This window comes from Equus asinus, chromosome 1, assembly GCF_041296235.1.
Source record: "Equus asinus isolate D_3611 breed Donkey chromosome 1, EquAss-T2T_v2, whole genome shotgun sequence".
Classification (NCBI taxonomy): domain Eukaryota; kingdom Metazoa; phylum Chordata; class Mammalia; order Perissodactyla; family Equidae; genus Equus; species Equus asinus.
In genome coordinates, this window is record NC_091790.1 from 29,546,094 (window position 1) to 29,559,316 (window position 13,223).

At 40.7% G+C, this 13,223-nt stretch overlaps 1 protein-coding gene across 2 annotated transcripts in view; it reads left to right on the forward strand.

Annotated features, from left to right (window-relative positions):
• The first annotated feature begins 260 nt into the window (after positions 1-260).
• PLG (plasminogen) overlaps positions 261-13,223 on the forward strand; it is a 45,821-nt gene continuing 32,858 nt past the window's right edge. The window contains exons 1-6 of one of the 2 annotated variants that reach the window (XM_044761505.2): positions 261-478; positions 4,214-4,349; positions 5,651-5,757; positions 9,139-9,253; positions 10,999-11,138; positions 12,948-13,068. In XM_044761505.2, the coding sequence (XP_044617440.1) occupies positions 430-478; positions 4,214-4,349; positions 5,651-5,757; positions 9,139-9,253; positions 10,999-11,138; positions 12,948-13,068 (668 nt within the window). In that variant the 5' untranslated portion in view covers positions 261-429. The remainder of the gene's footprint in view (positions 479-4,213; positions 4,350-5,650; positions 5,758-9,138; positions 9,254-10,998; positions 11,139-12,947; positions 13,069-13,223) is intronic. The other variant, XM_014858362.3, reaches the window with a different exon arrangement.

A 13,223-nucleotide genomic window follows, 5' to 3' on the forward strand; every position in this document is an offset into this window, starting at 1 on the left:
GCACCACTTAGCAGACCGTCTGGCATACGAAAGTTCACAGCAAATGAGAGCTATTATTGTGACTTTTTTTTTTCACCGAAAAGAAAGGGAATGAAAGAAGAGAGAAGAAAATGGCTAAGTTGGAAAGATGATGGACTGGGAGTAAGGTGAGGAATAAGGAGAAAAAAAGGCAGCATGGGGCAGCCGAGGGGGCGGGCACTGGTTTCACCACTTCCCAGCATCTATTGCAAATTCTGCTCTCAAACATTTTGTAAGATCCTTCAGTCAAGGTAATGTTTGAACCCTCAGAGCACGGTGGCAATCGGCTTCTAGGAGAATAATTAACTATATGTGATTATCTTGTTTGTGGATGCATTTCCTTTCATGTAAGTCAATAACATCTCAGGATTGGGACACGCTGTTTTCTGGACACCGCTGGCCAGTTCCAAAATGGAACATCAAGAAGTGGTCTTTCTACTGCTTTTATTTCTGAAGTCAGGTAAGACTTAAAGTTTTTTTTTTTCCTTTAATCAAGAATTTTTTTCCTAGCGATGTATTCAAAATAGAGACATAATGGCTTTATTGGGCAACTAGTTTAATTCAGCTTTTGATTCATGAGATTCCCAATTCAAAATCTAAATATAAGATTAAGCAATTCAAGAGATAAGTTTAATTTCCCTGCGAGTACTGGAGATGAATGGGCAGAGAAAATAATGAATGGCTTTTTAAATCCAAAAAAATGGAGCCCAAGTGATGGTCATTTTAGTTGAAAAAATATCTCATATGCTTAACAGTCCAAAAAGTTGTTAGTCTTTTTCCCTGGTTCTCCGTTTGGTTAATTTAGAGCATTTTTATTAAGGTGTTGTATGTTCCTCTCTTTGAAATGAGAACAATGAAGTCTGTCCTTGACTACATTCTCTGACTGGTCTTGAGTTGTGTTCACTGGTTCCCTGATGGTTATGGCTTAAGTAAGGACTTCCATACATACAGGTTTGTTTCTTACGCCTGGAGAAACCACAGGCATCAATTTACCAAGTGATGTATGCAAAAATAATTCAACAAATATTCACTTCGTGCTTGAGCTAGGTCAGGCACATTTTTATACATACGCATGTTGTCCTTTAATAATAACAGCTTATTCAGTGGTGTAATAGGTAGGATAGGGCATCCCTATTTTATAGAGGAGGAAATCCATACTTACGAAAATCATGCTGTTTGCCTACTGGCCAAACTCCCAAATCCAGGAAGTGAAGAAACCAGGGTTTAAACCAGGGCTTTCCAAGAAGGAATCTGGTGTTCTTCTTCTTTTTTTTTTGACTTTGTTTAAACCTTCTTTAAAATATTCTAAGCAGGACCTTATAGTTCTTTTTTTTTTTTGACAGCTTTATTGAGATATAATTCACATACAATGCAGTTCACCCATTGAAAGCATAAAATCCAGTGGTTTTCAGTATATTCAGAGTTAGGCAACCATCACCACAATATATTTTAGAACATTTTCCTTACCCCAAAAAAGAAACTCCACCCCCTTAGCTGTCACCCCCAGCTCCCACCACCCTATGCCCTGCCCTACCCCTGGCAATCACTAATCTATCTTCCGTTTCTGATTGGCCTATTTTGGACATTTCATATAAATGGAGTCATCCATTACGCTAGTAGTTATTCATATAAATGTGTATAGATACTTGTAATTCAATTTATGAACTGCTAGATAAAATTTTACAGTTGTGCATTAAATTAGAGTCAAATACATTCGACTTTAGTGGAACCATTCCAAGAAATATCAAAGAAAACACAGAGAAGAAGATTGTACGAAGAGATTTCTGTGGGAAATGGTTGTGTATGCGGGTGCAGGTGCGCATACTCTGTTTTAGCCCGTGGAAACCAGGACCTGGAACAGTGCGGGCTGATTCAGTGGGTCACACCCAAGTGTCAGAATGAACTTCTCTGTAACAAGATTAACACGTGTCTTCATCAACCTAGGGGAGAAAAGTCTTTCCTAAGCTCCTTTTGAAAGGAAGGTATTTAATCTTTATTTTCCGTGAAAGTGTTTCATCTTTCCAGTGGCTGAAATGACTGGCGAGAGGAAAAATATCCTCTTCTCAGTGGGAAATGGATAAGCAGTTTGCGTTTCCCCAACCACTAATGCTTTTCTTTCAAACACACAAGAATGCATGCACATATACATGCTAATGTTATAAAAACACCACTACCACATTATCAATAAAATACACTTACTTTGAGATATATATATCTCTATACATTTGGTCTAGAATATAAAAATACTTTTCGTACTAAAAAGATTTGTTTAATATTTCTTGGTCAATAAATAAACTGTATTACACCCCATTACTATATAAGCCCTGGAGTTGAATAAAGGAAAATTTGGGGGGAAAACTTTTCAAGCAAAAAAAGAAAAAAATTATTCTCTTTTGGGATATTTCTTTGGGCTATCTGCTCCAAAGGTGGGTCTCAGGAACTGTATGCTATGAAACATAACAACGTAACATAATTAAAGGTAACAATTAAAGGGTGATATAATGGAAATTTTCTTGTTTTGGTACCACTGATACACCAGCTTTCTCCACTTTCTAAGAACTCTTTGAAAAGTTTAATTTAACTCTTTATTGATGCACTTTATAGAGTTTTTGTGTTGTTTTTTAAATCACATCCTGATCCATAGAATGTACCAAATCCCAACTCTTCGTGGGAATGAGATCTCAAATTGGGAGAAAATGCAGAATGAAGACATGGCTATGGGTCTAAAATATTGATTTCTCTATGATCTTTGGAAACATTAATCAAGTACTTTTTGATGTATTAAATTTCAACTGCATCGGCCAACTTCTTGTTCAGTATCCACCCTCCCACTTTGGAGTATCTTGAATTGAGGAAGGATGAAGGAGCAGAGGTACTGGAGGGTGGACTCCAGAAGATGGCTTTGTCCTAATCTGCTAGAGGGCATCCCCCCTATGCAATGTGTGTGTTTTCAGGTGGGCAGAGATGGCCTTTCTGAGAATGAGGATCTGGCGCTTAATGATCCTTCCCACTGGATAATTTTCATCAGTAACCAAACACGCTCTCGAATGTCTCATCTTTAAAAAAAAATTCGTGACCACATATGCCCTCCTGAAAATGGTCCTTTCACAGCCAGCCTTCTGAAAAGACTTGTCTTCCCACTGCCTCTCCTAAGCTGCTCTTCAGCCTGGTCAATCTGGCTTTGGTTCCCACCTCTTCCGTCAAAGAGGCCAAGGTTGCCATGTTGCCTAATCCCATTTGGACAAACTTTAGGAAACTTGGCTGTCTTCATTTTATTAACCTCTCATCCTAGGAAAACCACTTGTATTCCATACCCAAAGGATGGAGGTTGACATCTCCTGGCTTGGAACAGAGCTGTCAAAGCTAGCTCAGGAGCCACATGGTGCCTCAGCCCAGGGGACTCTCTTTGTAGCCTTGCAGTGGGAACCTGACTGTGGCTCCTCGGCCACAGGACACAGCAACTTTCAGACAGATCCTTTGCCTCAGATTTTATCTCACAGAAAACTCAAGGCAGGTATTTGTCCCAGGCTCTGCTTTTTTACAACTTTCTCAGAGAAGTCAGACACCTGTCATCATCATGGACAAAATGAATTCTCCTTTATTAATAGTGAGGTGTCACTGTCCTGAGCCCAGTATGAAAACGACCTTGTATTGCAGTTGAGACTTAATTCAGGTCTTATTTATTCTCAAAATAATCAACTCACTCAAATTTTTTTTATCTCAAAGTAGAACCATTCAGAGAATGCTTATCACATCAGTTTAAGTGACAAGGTCACAACAAAAACTTATACTGTCAGGAATCCCAGAATAGCTCCAAGTTCTCTATATACCCGAGGATGAACAAGTCGACATCAGTATTGGTCACACTGGTGGTCTCTTATTGTTCTGATGTGACATGGCAATCAATAGCAGATGGAACAAATTTATTCTTAAGGTTTCATCCCCATTAATGTAGTAACATGGAAGCTGTTAAATAGTTTTAATCTATTCATCTAACAATCCAGCTGATCTTTTAATATACTGCAGTCTATTAACGGGACTGCTTTCGTGACTACGCATTTTTATTCAGAGCCACGCATCCTGCTTCCAAGTTCTATTTGGTTGATGCAAAGCAAATAGATGACTAAGTCATGATAATTAAATAATGGTGTTGGTTAATGCTGTTAATTGTCCCACTTTTGTCTTCCATTGGTAGGTCACGGAGACATCCTGGATGACTATGTAACAACCCAGGGGGCTTCACTGTTTACCTTCACCAGGAAGCCGCTTTCAGCAAGTAGCATAGAAGAATGCGAGGCAAAATGTATGGAGGAAACAGCATTTATTTGCAGGTATTTTCAGTGTCATTACACGTACTCAGAAATCTTGCTGTTTGAGACACTATTATTTTGATAACAAGAAATTTACCCATAGATTTATGAACAAAAATAGGATTTAAGAGGAAAGAGGAATTTCACAGGATTGGAGTTTGGACTCTGTATCTGAAACCATGTGAGCAATTTCTTGCTAAAATTTATTAATGTTCCCTTTAGAAAAATGCCCCAAAAGGAAGTTATTCATTTTTGCACATGACATCAGCCGCTATTGTTCTGAGCTCTAGTTTCTAACATCATCATTGGTAAATATTTATTGAGGATAATGTGACTGAATGTGCCCTAGACCCTAAAGAGCAAAAAGATATAGATACAGTGATCCAGTATAAATAACATCTATCAGTATGTATGTTAGATCTTTGTATAGATAAAAGATCCAGTACTTGTCCTTGTGTATGTATGGTGTAGTCACAGAAACTGGATAAAATGTAAAACTTTTTTAAAAATACAGCCAATGCAAGTTATTGATAAGTGACGTAGTCAATAAAAGATTACATAAATAAAATAAATTAAAGATCTATAAAGATTCAGAGGAAAGAACAGTTCCCAGGGCTTGGGACAGCTAGAGAAGGCCTCAGGGAGGAGAAGGGAACTGAGTTGGGCTTTGAAGGGTGCGAGAGATCTTGATAAATACCGATAGGGTAGGAGGCGTTCTAGGCAGAGGGAGCAGCGTGCCCCTGTGAGAGAGATAATGATGCCCCAGTGATGGACCAATTTGACTAAGGCAAAGGGTTCATGTGGATGGTTGGAGATGGGGCTGGAAAGGTAGCTGTGGATGGTTTTGAATGTCAGACCAAGTATCCACGGCAAGACCACATGGATGGGCAAGGAGGTGTGAGGTGCAGGCTGAGGGGTAGAATGCAGAGGCACAAGTCAAGGGGAAATTACAGGAGTCCAAAAGTCACCCAGGCCATCTTGGGAATTGGTTCAAAGCAATTGGAGTTGCCTCTTTCCAACTCAAAAGCAAATATTCTGGCATTTAATTAAGAAAGTGAGTGAGGAAAGACTTAAGCAGTTGAAACAGAAAATTTGGAAGGGGAGAAGTAAAGGTGGAAGAAAATCAGAGTACCTTCCGAGTTGATGTATTCTTTTACAGTGCTTCCTTGATGCTGTGCCAAACTCCATTGAAGGTAGCAGTTCTGAGCTCCTTGATCCATCAAAAGATACAATTATCTTTAGAGTCTCTTGCTTATCATTGAAAGTTTCCTTTCCTTCAATAAAGGAAAACATTTGCAGCGTTTCCTGATTCTCTTCTGCAGGGCATTCCAATATCACAGTAAAGAGCCACGATGTGTGCTCCTGGCTGAAAACAGGAAGTCTTCCCCAGTCATGAGGATGAGAGATGTTATTTTATTTGAAAAGAGAAGTGAGTACGGTGGTTTCTTCCTCTTGCTCCTCCTGTTCTCCTTCTTGTTCTCCTCCTCCCCACCCCTCCCCACTCCTCCCCTCCTCCCTCCCTCCCCTCCTCTCTCTTTTCCTCCTCCCCGCCCCTCCCCACTCTTCCCCTCCTCCCTCTCTCCCCTCCTCTCTCTTTTCCTCATCCCTCTTCCCTTTCTCTTTTCTTTCCTCCCCTTTTCATTCCTCCCGTTCCTCTACTTCTCCTCCTCTCTCCTCCCCTCTTCCTCCTCCATCCTCCCCCCTTCCCCCTCCCCTTTCCCCACCTTCCCCTCCCTTCTTCTCCTTCCTCCCCCCTCCCTACCCTCCCCCTTCCTTTCTCCTTCTCCCTGTCCCCTCCCTTCCTCCTCTTTAAATCTGTAATTCATCAGGCCAGAGACTGGAGACACTATGGTATAGTGTAATTGAATTTGGAGTCAGGACAAGATTTGGCTACTAATCCACTATGTCAACTTGAGTAGATTACTTCACCTTTTAGCTTTCATTTTTCTTGATTTGCAAAGGAAGGGATTGAATTTACAAAATCACTTCTACCTCTATCCCCCTGAAAATAAGGTATTCAAAATTTTATCTTATTTTAAGGAGGAAGGGGAGTCTAAACATTCCTTTTGATCTTGGCTTCTTGTTCTGCAGGGAGCACGGTCCTCGGCCTCAGCTTCTGGATTGAAGCCTGGAGAAATAGAAAAACTGAGGAGTTTTATATCCTCAGTAATAGTTCGATAGAGACAAAATCCTTATTTTTATTCCTAAATTTTCCACTTTTTTCCGTCATGGTGTATGCTTCCCTCAGACTCTGGAATGTTGTCTTTTGAAAATGGGCAGGAATTGTAGTTCCTTTTCCATAATTTCCTTGAAAATTCTGGATCAATAGTCCCATTGTTTAGGATAAGGGGTGGCCTGATTCCTACAGAAATTGCACGTCTTTTTAGGTATGCAAAAGTTCCATTAAGTATGTATGAAGATTTAAGTGAATGTATGACACTTTTAAAACTCCCTCCTATACTCTGTTCTTGGCCACGTATTACGACCATTTATAATAACAACTTAGTTCTCCAAATATTCTACAGAATATTCTACAGGTATTACAGACAACAAGAAACATCCTATTCCCTGTGTTCTCGACAACGATTTGTGACATTCCTTCTAGTCTCACCACGAAACTCTAAATAAGATTTCAGAAAGTGTTTCTTTAGGTTGGGACTATTTCCAGGCATCGGTTCATCTTCTCAGGTTTAATTAGCTGTGTGCCTGATACATGCCTTTCCTTAACACTGTTTATTTCTAATTCTTGAGATTAAAGAGTAGATTACATCTCCAGCTTATCTGTTGAAGTCATTAGTTCTTACAGACAGTGAGTAGAGGATGAGATATATAGGATTAAATACTATCTACCGGCTTTCAAAATAAAGGCCTGGTGGGATTCTCCTTGGCAAATGCTAATATTTAAATATGTCATTTGTCAATTGTTAACCCGAAGGAACATGGGGGTGACCGCTAGCTTCCTTTAAATAGTTGAATAATTGCTTGTTTTCAAGATGACGGAAAAGAGCAAAAGGTTATGTCAACTCTGGCAGGTACATGCAAACAAAGGAGAGGTAAAAAGTCAAAGTCACTCATTTTTTGGTGCTTGTTTCTTTCCTGTGGAATATGGACCCACTGCTCAATTCCCTGCCAGGGTTTTTCTGGGAACACTCAGTGTCAGATCACATTTACATCTGCCACTTGCCACTGCAGCCACAGTCACCATCTGGGTCTAAGCCACCATCATCACTGGCCGGGTCACTGCATTGGCTGCTCTGTAAATTCCCTGCTTCAAACCTTTAGTGCCCTTAGAATAATATCCAAATCCTTAGCAATTGTTCCAGGGCCGTGCGTTATTTAAGCTTTCCTTTTAAAAGTCTTCCGTGACCCCTGGGCCTCCAAAGCACCTTGAGTTTACACTTCTGTTGAGTGTAATATGTCAACTGTAATAACGTATCTCAATGGAGATATCTTTGCAGTCTTTACGCATAGTGCTAGGTTTAAGTGTATTAGAAGTACCTTCCCCAGATAACTGATCAATTAGTTTAAAAACTTGGTTAAGATGGAGAATCAAAAAAGATGATACAAACATACCTTAAGTATTTTATATTTTCAGTGAAAGCACAAGTTTACATGGGCACCTTTGGGTGTAGAGTGGAGGCATTTTCTTTGAAGATGGGGCCACCAACAGGAGTTATCTAGTGCATTTCTTGCAGAAACTCCCCTCTAAGTGCATTGTCTGCAATAACCAGTTTCCTTTTCTTTGAAGAGGGCCGAGATCTGTAGACATCTGTTAATCAATCTGACTGTAAAATACATTTATGTTCTTACAATTTCCCCCCAAACTCACATAGTCAACTATAGGAGCGGACTGTGTTCAGTGGATTTGATAGCAATTTTTAAAACAAACAATTCAACTCTTTCAAATCCTTAAAAGCATTCAACTTAGTTTTCAAAAAAAAGCTCTGGCTTTTTTTTTCCATTCATTTCTCACTTTAGCTCATCTTTAATCAGATATAGTCGTACAAATAGTTTTGACAACAAAAACAGCCGACCCTTAGTAAGCATATAACCCAACTGTTGGGAAGAGAAGTGGATGGGCACCCTGGAAAGCGGCCTGCCAGACACAGGTGCCCGTCCTACCACATGTGGGACACAGGTGGGCGCCTGACAGTGTCTTTTAAAGACAGGGTGGGGCCCACTGGCTAAGCGGTGTGCTGGGTGAGTGGAGGCTGGTAGAGAGCGTCTACTGCAAACATTTAAAGTAGACCATAGTTTATAAGCTGGTTTGGTACTTTTTCATATTTAAAATACTGAGAGCCTCAAAAAGTAGAAGTGGCTTGGTTCTCTTTCAGCCTCTGAAAAGCCTGTTCCCCGCCCTGTGTAAAAAGCCCCCGTCTACTTTCCCATTCACTCTCTCATCACGCTATTTTCTCATCACGCCATTTATTTTCTCTGTTGGACATGTCACCGTGAGGTGATCTCCTTTCATAATTTATGTCCTCGGTTACTTCCTGTAACTGGCCCCCTGACTCCCCTGGGACGTAAGCTCCACAGAGGTAAGGTCTTTGTTCTGTACTCCTGGTGTCCCCAGCACCCCGTGTGGTACCCCCATTACACAGAGCGGGCCCAGCTTTGAATGAAGAAATCAAAGCACCAAATAGCTTAGCAACTGCAACTCCTCCCCACATCTAAAAGACTATCGTTTTAAATCAGAGGAAGATGGCGTCGTCTGGTGTGCGAGTCCTTTCAATGTGACTAAGCAGTGCGGGGCTTCCTCACGATGTTCCTTGTCGTGAAAGGATTTGATAACTGTGCGCACTTCCTTTAGTTTATCTTTCAGAGTGCAAGACTGGGACTGGAAGGAGCTACAGGGGCACGACGTCCAAAACGAAAAACGGGGTTTCTTGTCAAAAATGGAGTGACACCTCTCCGCACATACCTAAGTAAGACTTTCTCTTTCATCTCTATGTTCACCTATTATGCTGAGAATGATTCCACCACTTCTGAACCAAACCAGAATATGTGAATAGGCAGGTACAAAGAGACCCTTAGTGATGTTGATGTAGGATGGTTCAATTATTCATAGCATAAAAGCAGAACATGGGGGTCCACCTGGTGGTGTAGAGGTTAAGTTCGTGTGCTCTGATTCAACAGCCCGGGCTTTGCAGGTTTGAATCCCAGGCGCGGACCTAGCACCACTCGTCAGGCAACACTGTGCTGGCATCCCACGTAAAACAGAGGAAGATGGGCACAGATGTTAGCCCAGTGACAAGCTTCCTCAAGCAAAAAGAGGAAGACTGGCAACAGAAGTTAGCTCAGGGCCAGTCTTCCTCACACACAAAAGCAGGAGATGGTTGCTTTTCATTCACTCTCGTGTAGCTACTTTTCTGGGAGACATAGGATATAGAAGGACAACTCATTAAAAAAATAATAATAAAACCATGAATTCTAGGCTGAGTCTAAGAAAAGGCCAAAGATGACTGTTGAAAACCAAATTAGTCTAAATCAAATGTACCAAGTTAGAGCTCCCACCACGTGTTCACCTCTGCGTTGTAGAACAAAATAATCAATCAAATATAAACGAAAAATAGATTGTCTTGCAACTTGCCTATATTTACTTTAGCGTCATTCTTTCCGTACTTTGCCCAATACGGTGTTAGGTGGCATTAAGTTCTCAGTAGCAATGCTTATCGAGTAGGAATTGGGTGTCTATTGCCGGGCCTCCCAAACAAATTGCCTTTATTGCATGCCTATGAGATGGACAGGTCTCATATTCCCAGGACCTTAAGGCTTGTAGAGGTAGAATGATTAAACAAAATGGCCAAATCATAGATTGTCAGAGGCCTTGGAGATAATCTAAGCCATCTCTACCCCAGCAGATGGGGAAACTGAGGTCATGAGAGAGTGCAATTTACCAAAAACAGGTACGTAAAAGAACCAGAAACAAAACCTGCCTTTTCAGACTCAAAGTCTTGGGGTTTTGCTCAAATTTGTTATCTCTACACAGCAACTTGTCTCTAGACCTGAAAATGAGCTTCACTCCCCATTTCCCGCCTCCCCCATGAATTCTGGCTGCATTTTGGAGAGAACACAGCATTTGCAGTCAGACAGATCTGACTTTAAATTTTTGAGATGCTACTTAACCCTTGTTCAAGCTTAGGGAAGTTTTCTTTGGCTTTACATTGCTACCCTTCAGTTTTCTCATCTAGAAAATCAGGATAATAACACCTTCCTGACAGGAGTTTTATTAAGACTAAATGAGAGAATGTGTGGAAAGATTTTAGTTAATGCCCAGCACATAGTTCACACAGGGAAAATGATATTAACTACTGTTATTTTTACAGAGAGAAGGGCAACTGACAAAAACAGGTGTTTGGAATGAATCAAGAATTCCGCAGGCTTTCGAGGTCTTTCTATTTCTACCGAGTGCAGAAAAACATTTTGGCTCTATTTCTAAGACTTGGCTGTAAATACAGTAATAATAGGAATATTTGCTACTGTGCTGAAATAGCCTAGGAATAGAGAAATTGAAAATCGGAGAACACACATGCTGCAGTGCAGAGCCAAATGCATTTGAGGGGCACACCTGGAACCTCAGATGGGAAATGGAGAGCATCTTGTTCTATGATGCTGATAACATGCTGATTTTAAAAATATAGTCAAAATGGTTCTTCTCCATCCTCCACAGATATTCCCCTGATAAGAATCCTTCAGAGGGGCTGGAAGAAAACTACTGCCGGAATCCGGACAATGATGAGAAGGGACCCTGGTGTTACACCACAGATCCAGGGACCAGATTCGACTACTGCGACATTCCGGAATGTGAAGGTCAGGCTCTACAAAATGTTTTCCTATCTGCCCTTTAACTGTAAAGTAATTTGCTATAAAGCAATTTCCCACAGAGATATTAATAATCAATTAGTGCCATGTTTGGCAACATTGAGTAACATGTTCTCTTGGCAAGGACTGAAAATTTGCTCGGACCTCCATTACTGACCTGAATTATTTTTATTAAAATATTACTTCAACATGTACAAAGATAAAACTAGATCCAGACTCTAGATACAAATTTCTTATGCTTAAAGCTGTTGCACCGTATAAAGCCAAAAACAGATTTGCAATGAAATAGGTACAATAAAACCACAAAATCAATACGTTCAAGTAAACAATATTAATTTCATGTGGTATACTTTGTTGTTTCACTGAACCAAAGCAATGAATCCGTTTTTAAGTCAGCAATCCTTTATTTTAATAGACCAACCAATTTAATAGTGTGCTTCAAAGTCAATGCTGAAAAAATTACAAACGTCTTGTTGAGAAAATGTTCATTTCATATTTCCTGGTACGTTTATTGGTGCAAAGGGAGAATGAATGAAGGTAGGATTTATGTAACAATGTGGGTAGTGTTTGTACCGTGTGTGACAGCTCAGTTCTCCCATCGCTTGATCTGTTTCAACCATGGGGAACCTTTATTCGTATACTTTGTTATGAGGTCACTTGGCTCCTAATTGACATGAATGCATCATTTTTGTATCAAGTCTGCTTCTGTGTTCCTTATTACCTCGTAAAAATTAAAGTCATAATATTATCCTGCTGCGCCATGCTATTTCAATAATTCCAAATCAAAGTTCCACTTTTTAAATAATATAAGGCAGCAAAAAACAGCCAGTCATGTTTCTCAATAATATAAAAAGAGAAGCGCTGTCATTTTAGGTGAATATGGTTCCCTACTGAGGTCCTGTTAGTTAGTATGGTGGAGTTGATCCTGACTCCCAGTGATGCTGTGTCCAGCAGAGTGGAACCCTGCCCGTTTTTTTGCGCCATCCTCTCACCTTCTGATGCTGTGCCAAACGATGCTCCGCTGCTGTTCACAGGGTTTTCACAGCCAGTTTTTTGGAAGTGGGTGCCCCCAGTCCTTCTTCCTAGCATGTCTTAGTCTGGAAGCTCTGCTGAAACCTATCCCTCATGGGTGAGCCTGCTGGTATTTGAAATCCTGGTGGCATAGTTTTCAGCATCACAGCAACATGCAGCCACCACAGTATGACAACCGACAGATGGTGGTGTGGTTCCCTGACTAGGACGCAAACCCTGGCATGGTGAGGAGAGTGCGGAGAGGTCATGAGCACAAACAAAAACCCCAGCACTAAAATCCTGGCAGGGCGCCAGCTTATTTGGCAGTCATCTGTATGATCAAAATAATTTCATAGGAAATTTTAAAGATCATTATTGAAATGAAGATAGAAAACATTTAAAAATCCTAGTAGAGAACTTACAGACTTCTGAGAATATGTTTACCCTCTTGCCCCCACCGTCCCACCCACCAAGGGCCAGTGCCTCCTAGTCTGAGGACAAGGCATTATGGAATTCCTGGATTTGGTTATGACTATAATAGTTGAGGGAGTGTTGACCAAAATTTGCAGATTTTACCATTTGAAGGAGAGAATGACATTTTAGATTGTATTAGAAAATGGAGTCTTTATTGCCAATTTTATTACTAAGGGGTTATGGGAAAATACATATACACAAGTGGCAAGTGGTATTTGAAACATTTGTGGTGGGCTTCTAGTTTTTACCCTTTTTTGCTTCAGCCATTTCCATTTTATTCTTCGTTTCTTTCCTTCTTCTCTGTTCTGCCAGATGAATGTATGCATTGCAGCGGAGAAAATTATGAGGGCAAAATTTCCAAGACCATGTCTGGACTTGAATGCCAGCCCTGGGCCTCTCAGAGCCCACATGCTCATGGATACATTCCTTCCAAGTAAGTCTCACTGGGAAAGAAACGAGATGCTCCCGACTCTGCGGCTCTCTGGGGCACTTCATTTTATTTAGACATTTTAGCATCCCTCAAGAAGTGAACACACCTGATGTTTTTGAATTTCCGAGTTTGCGTCTTCCCACATGACTGCAGGTGAA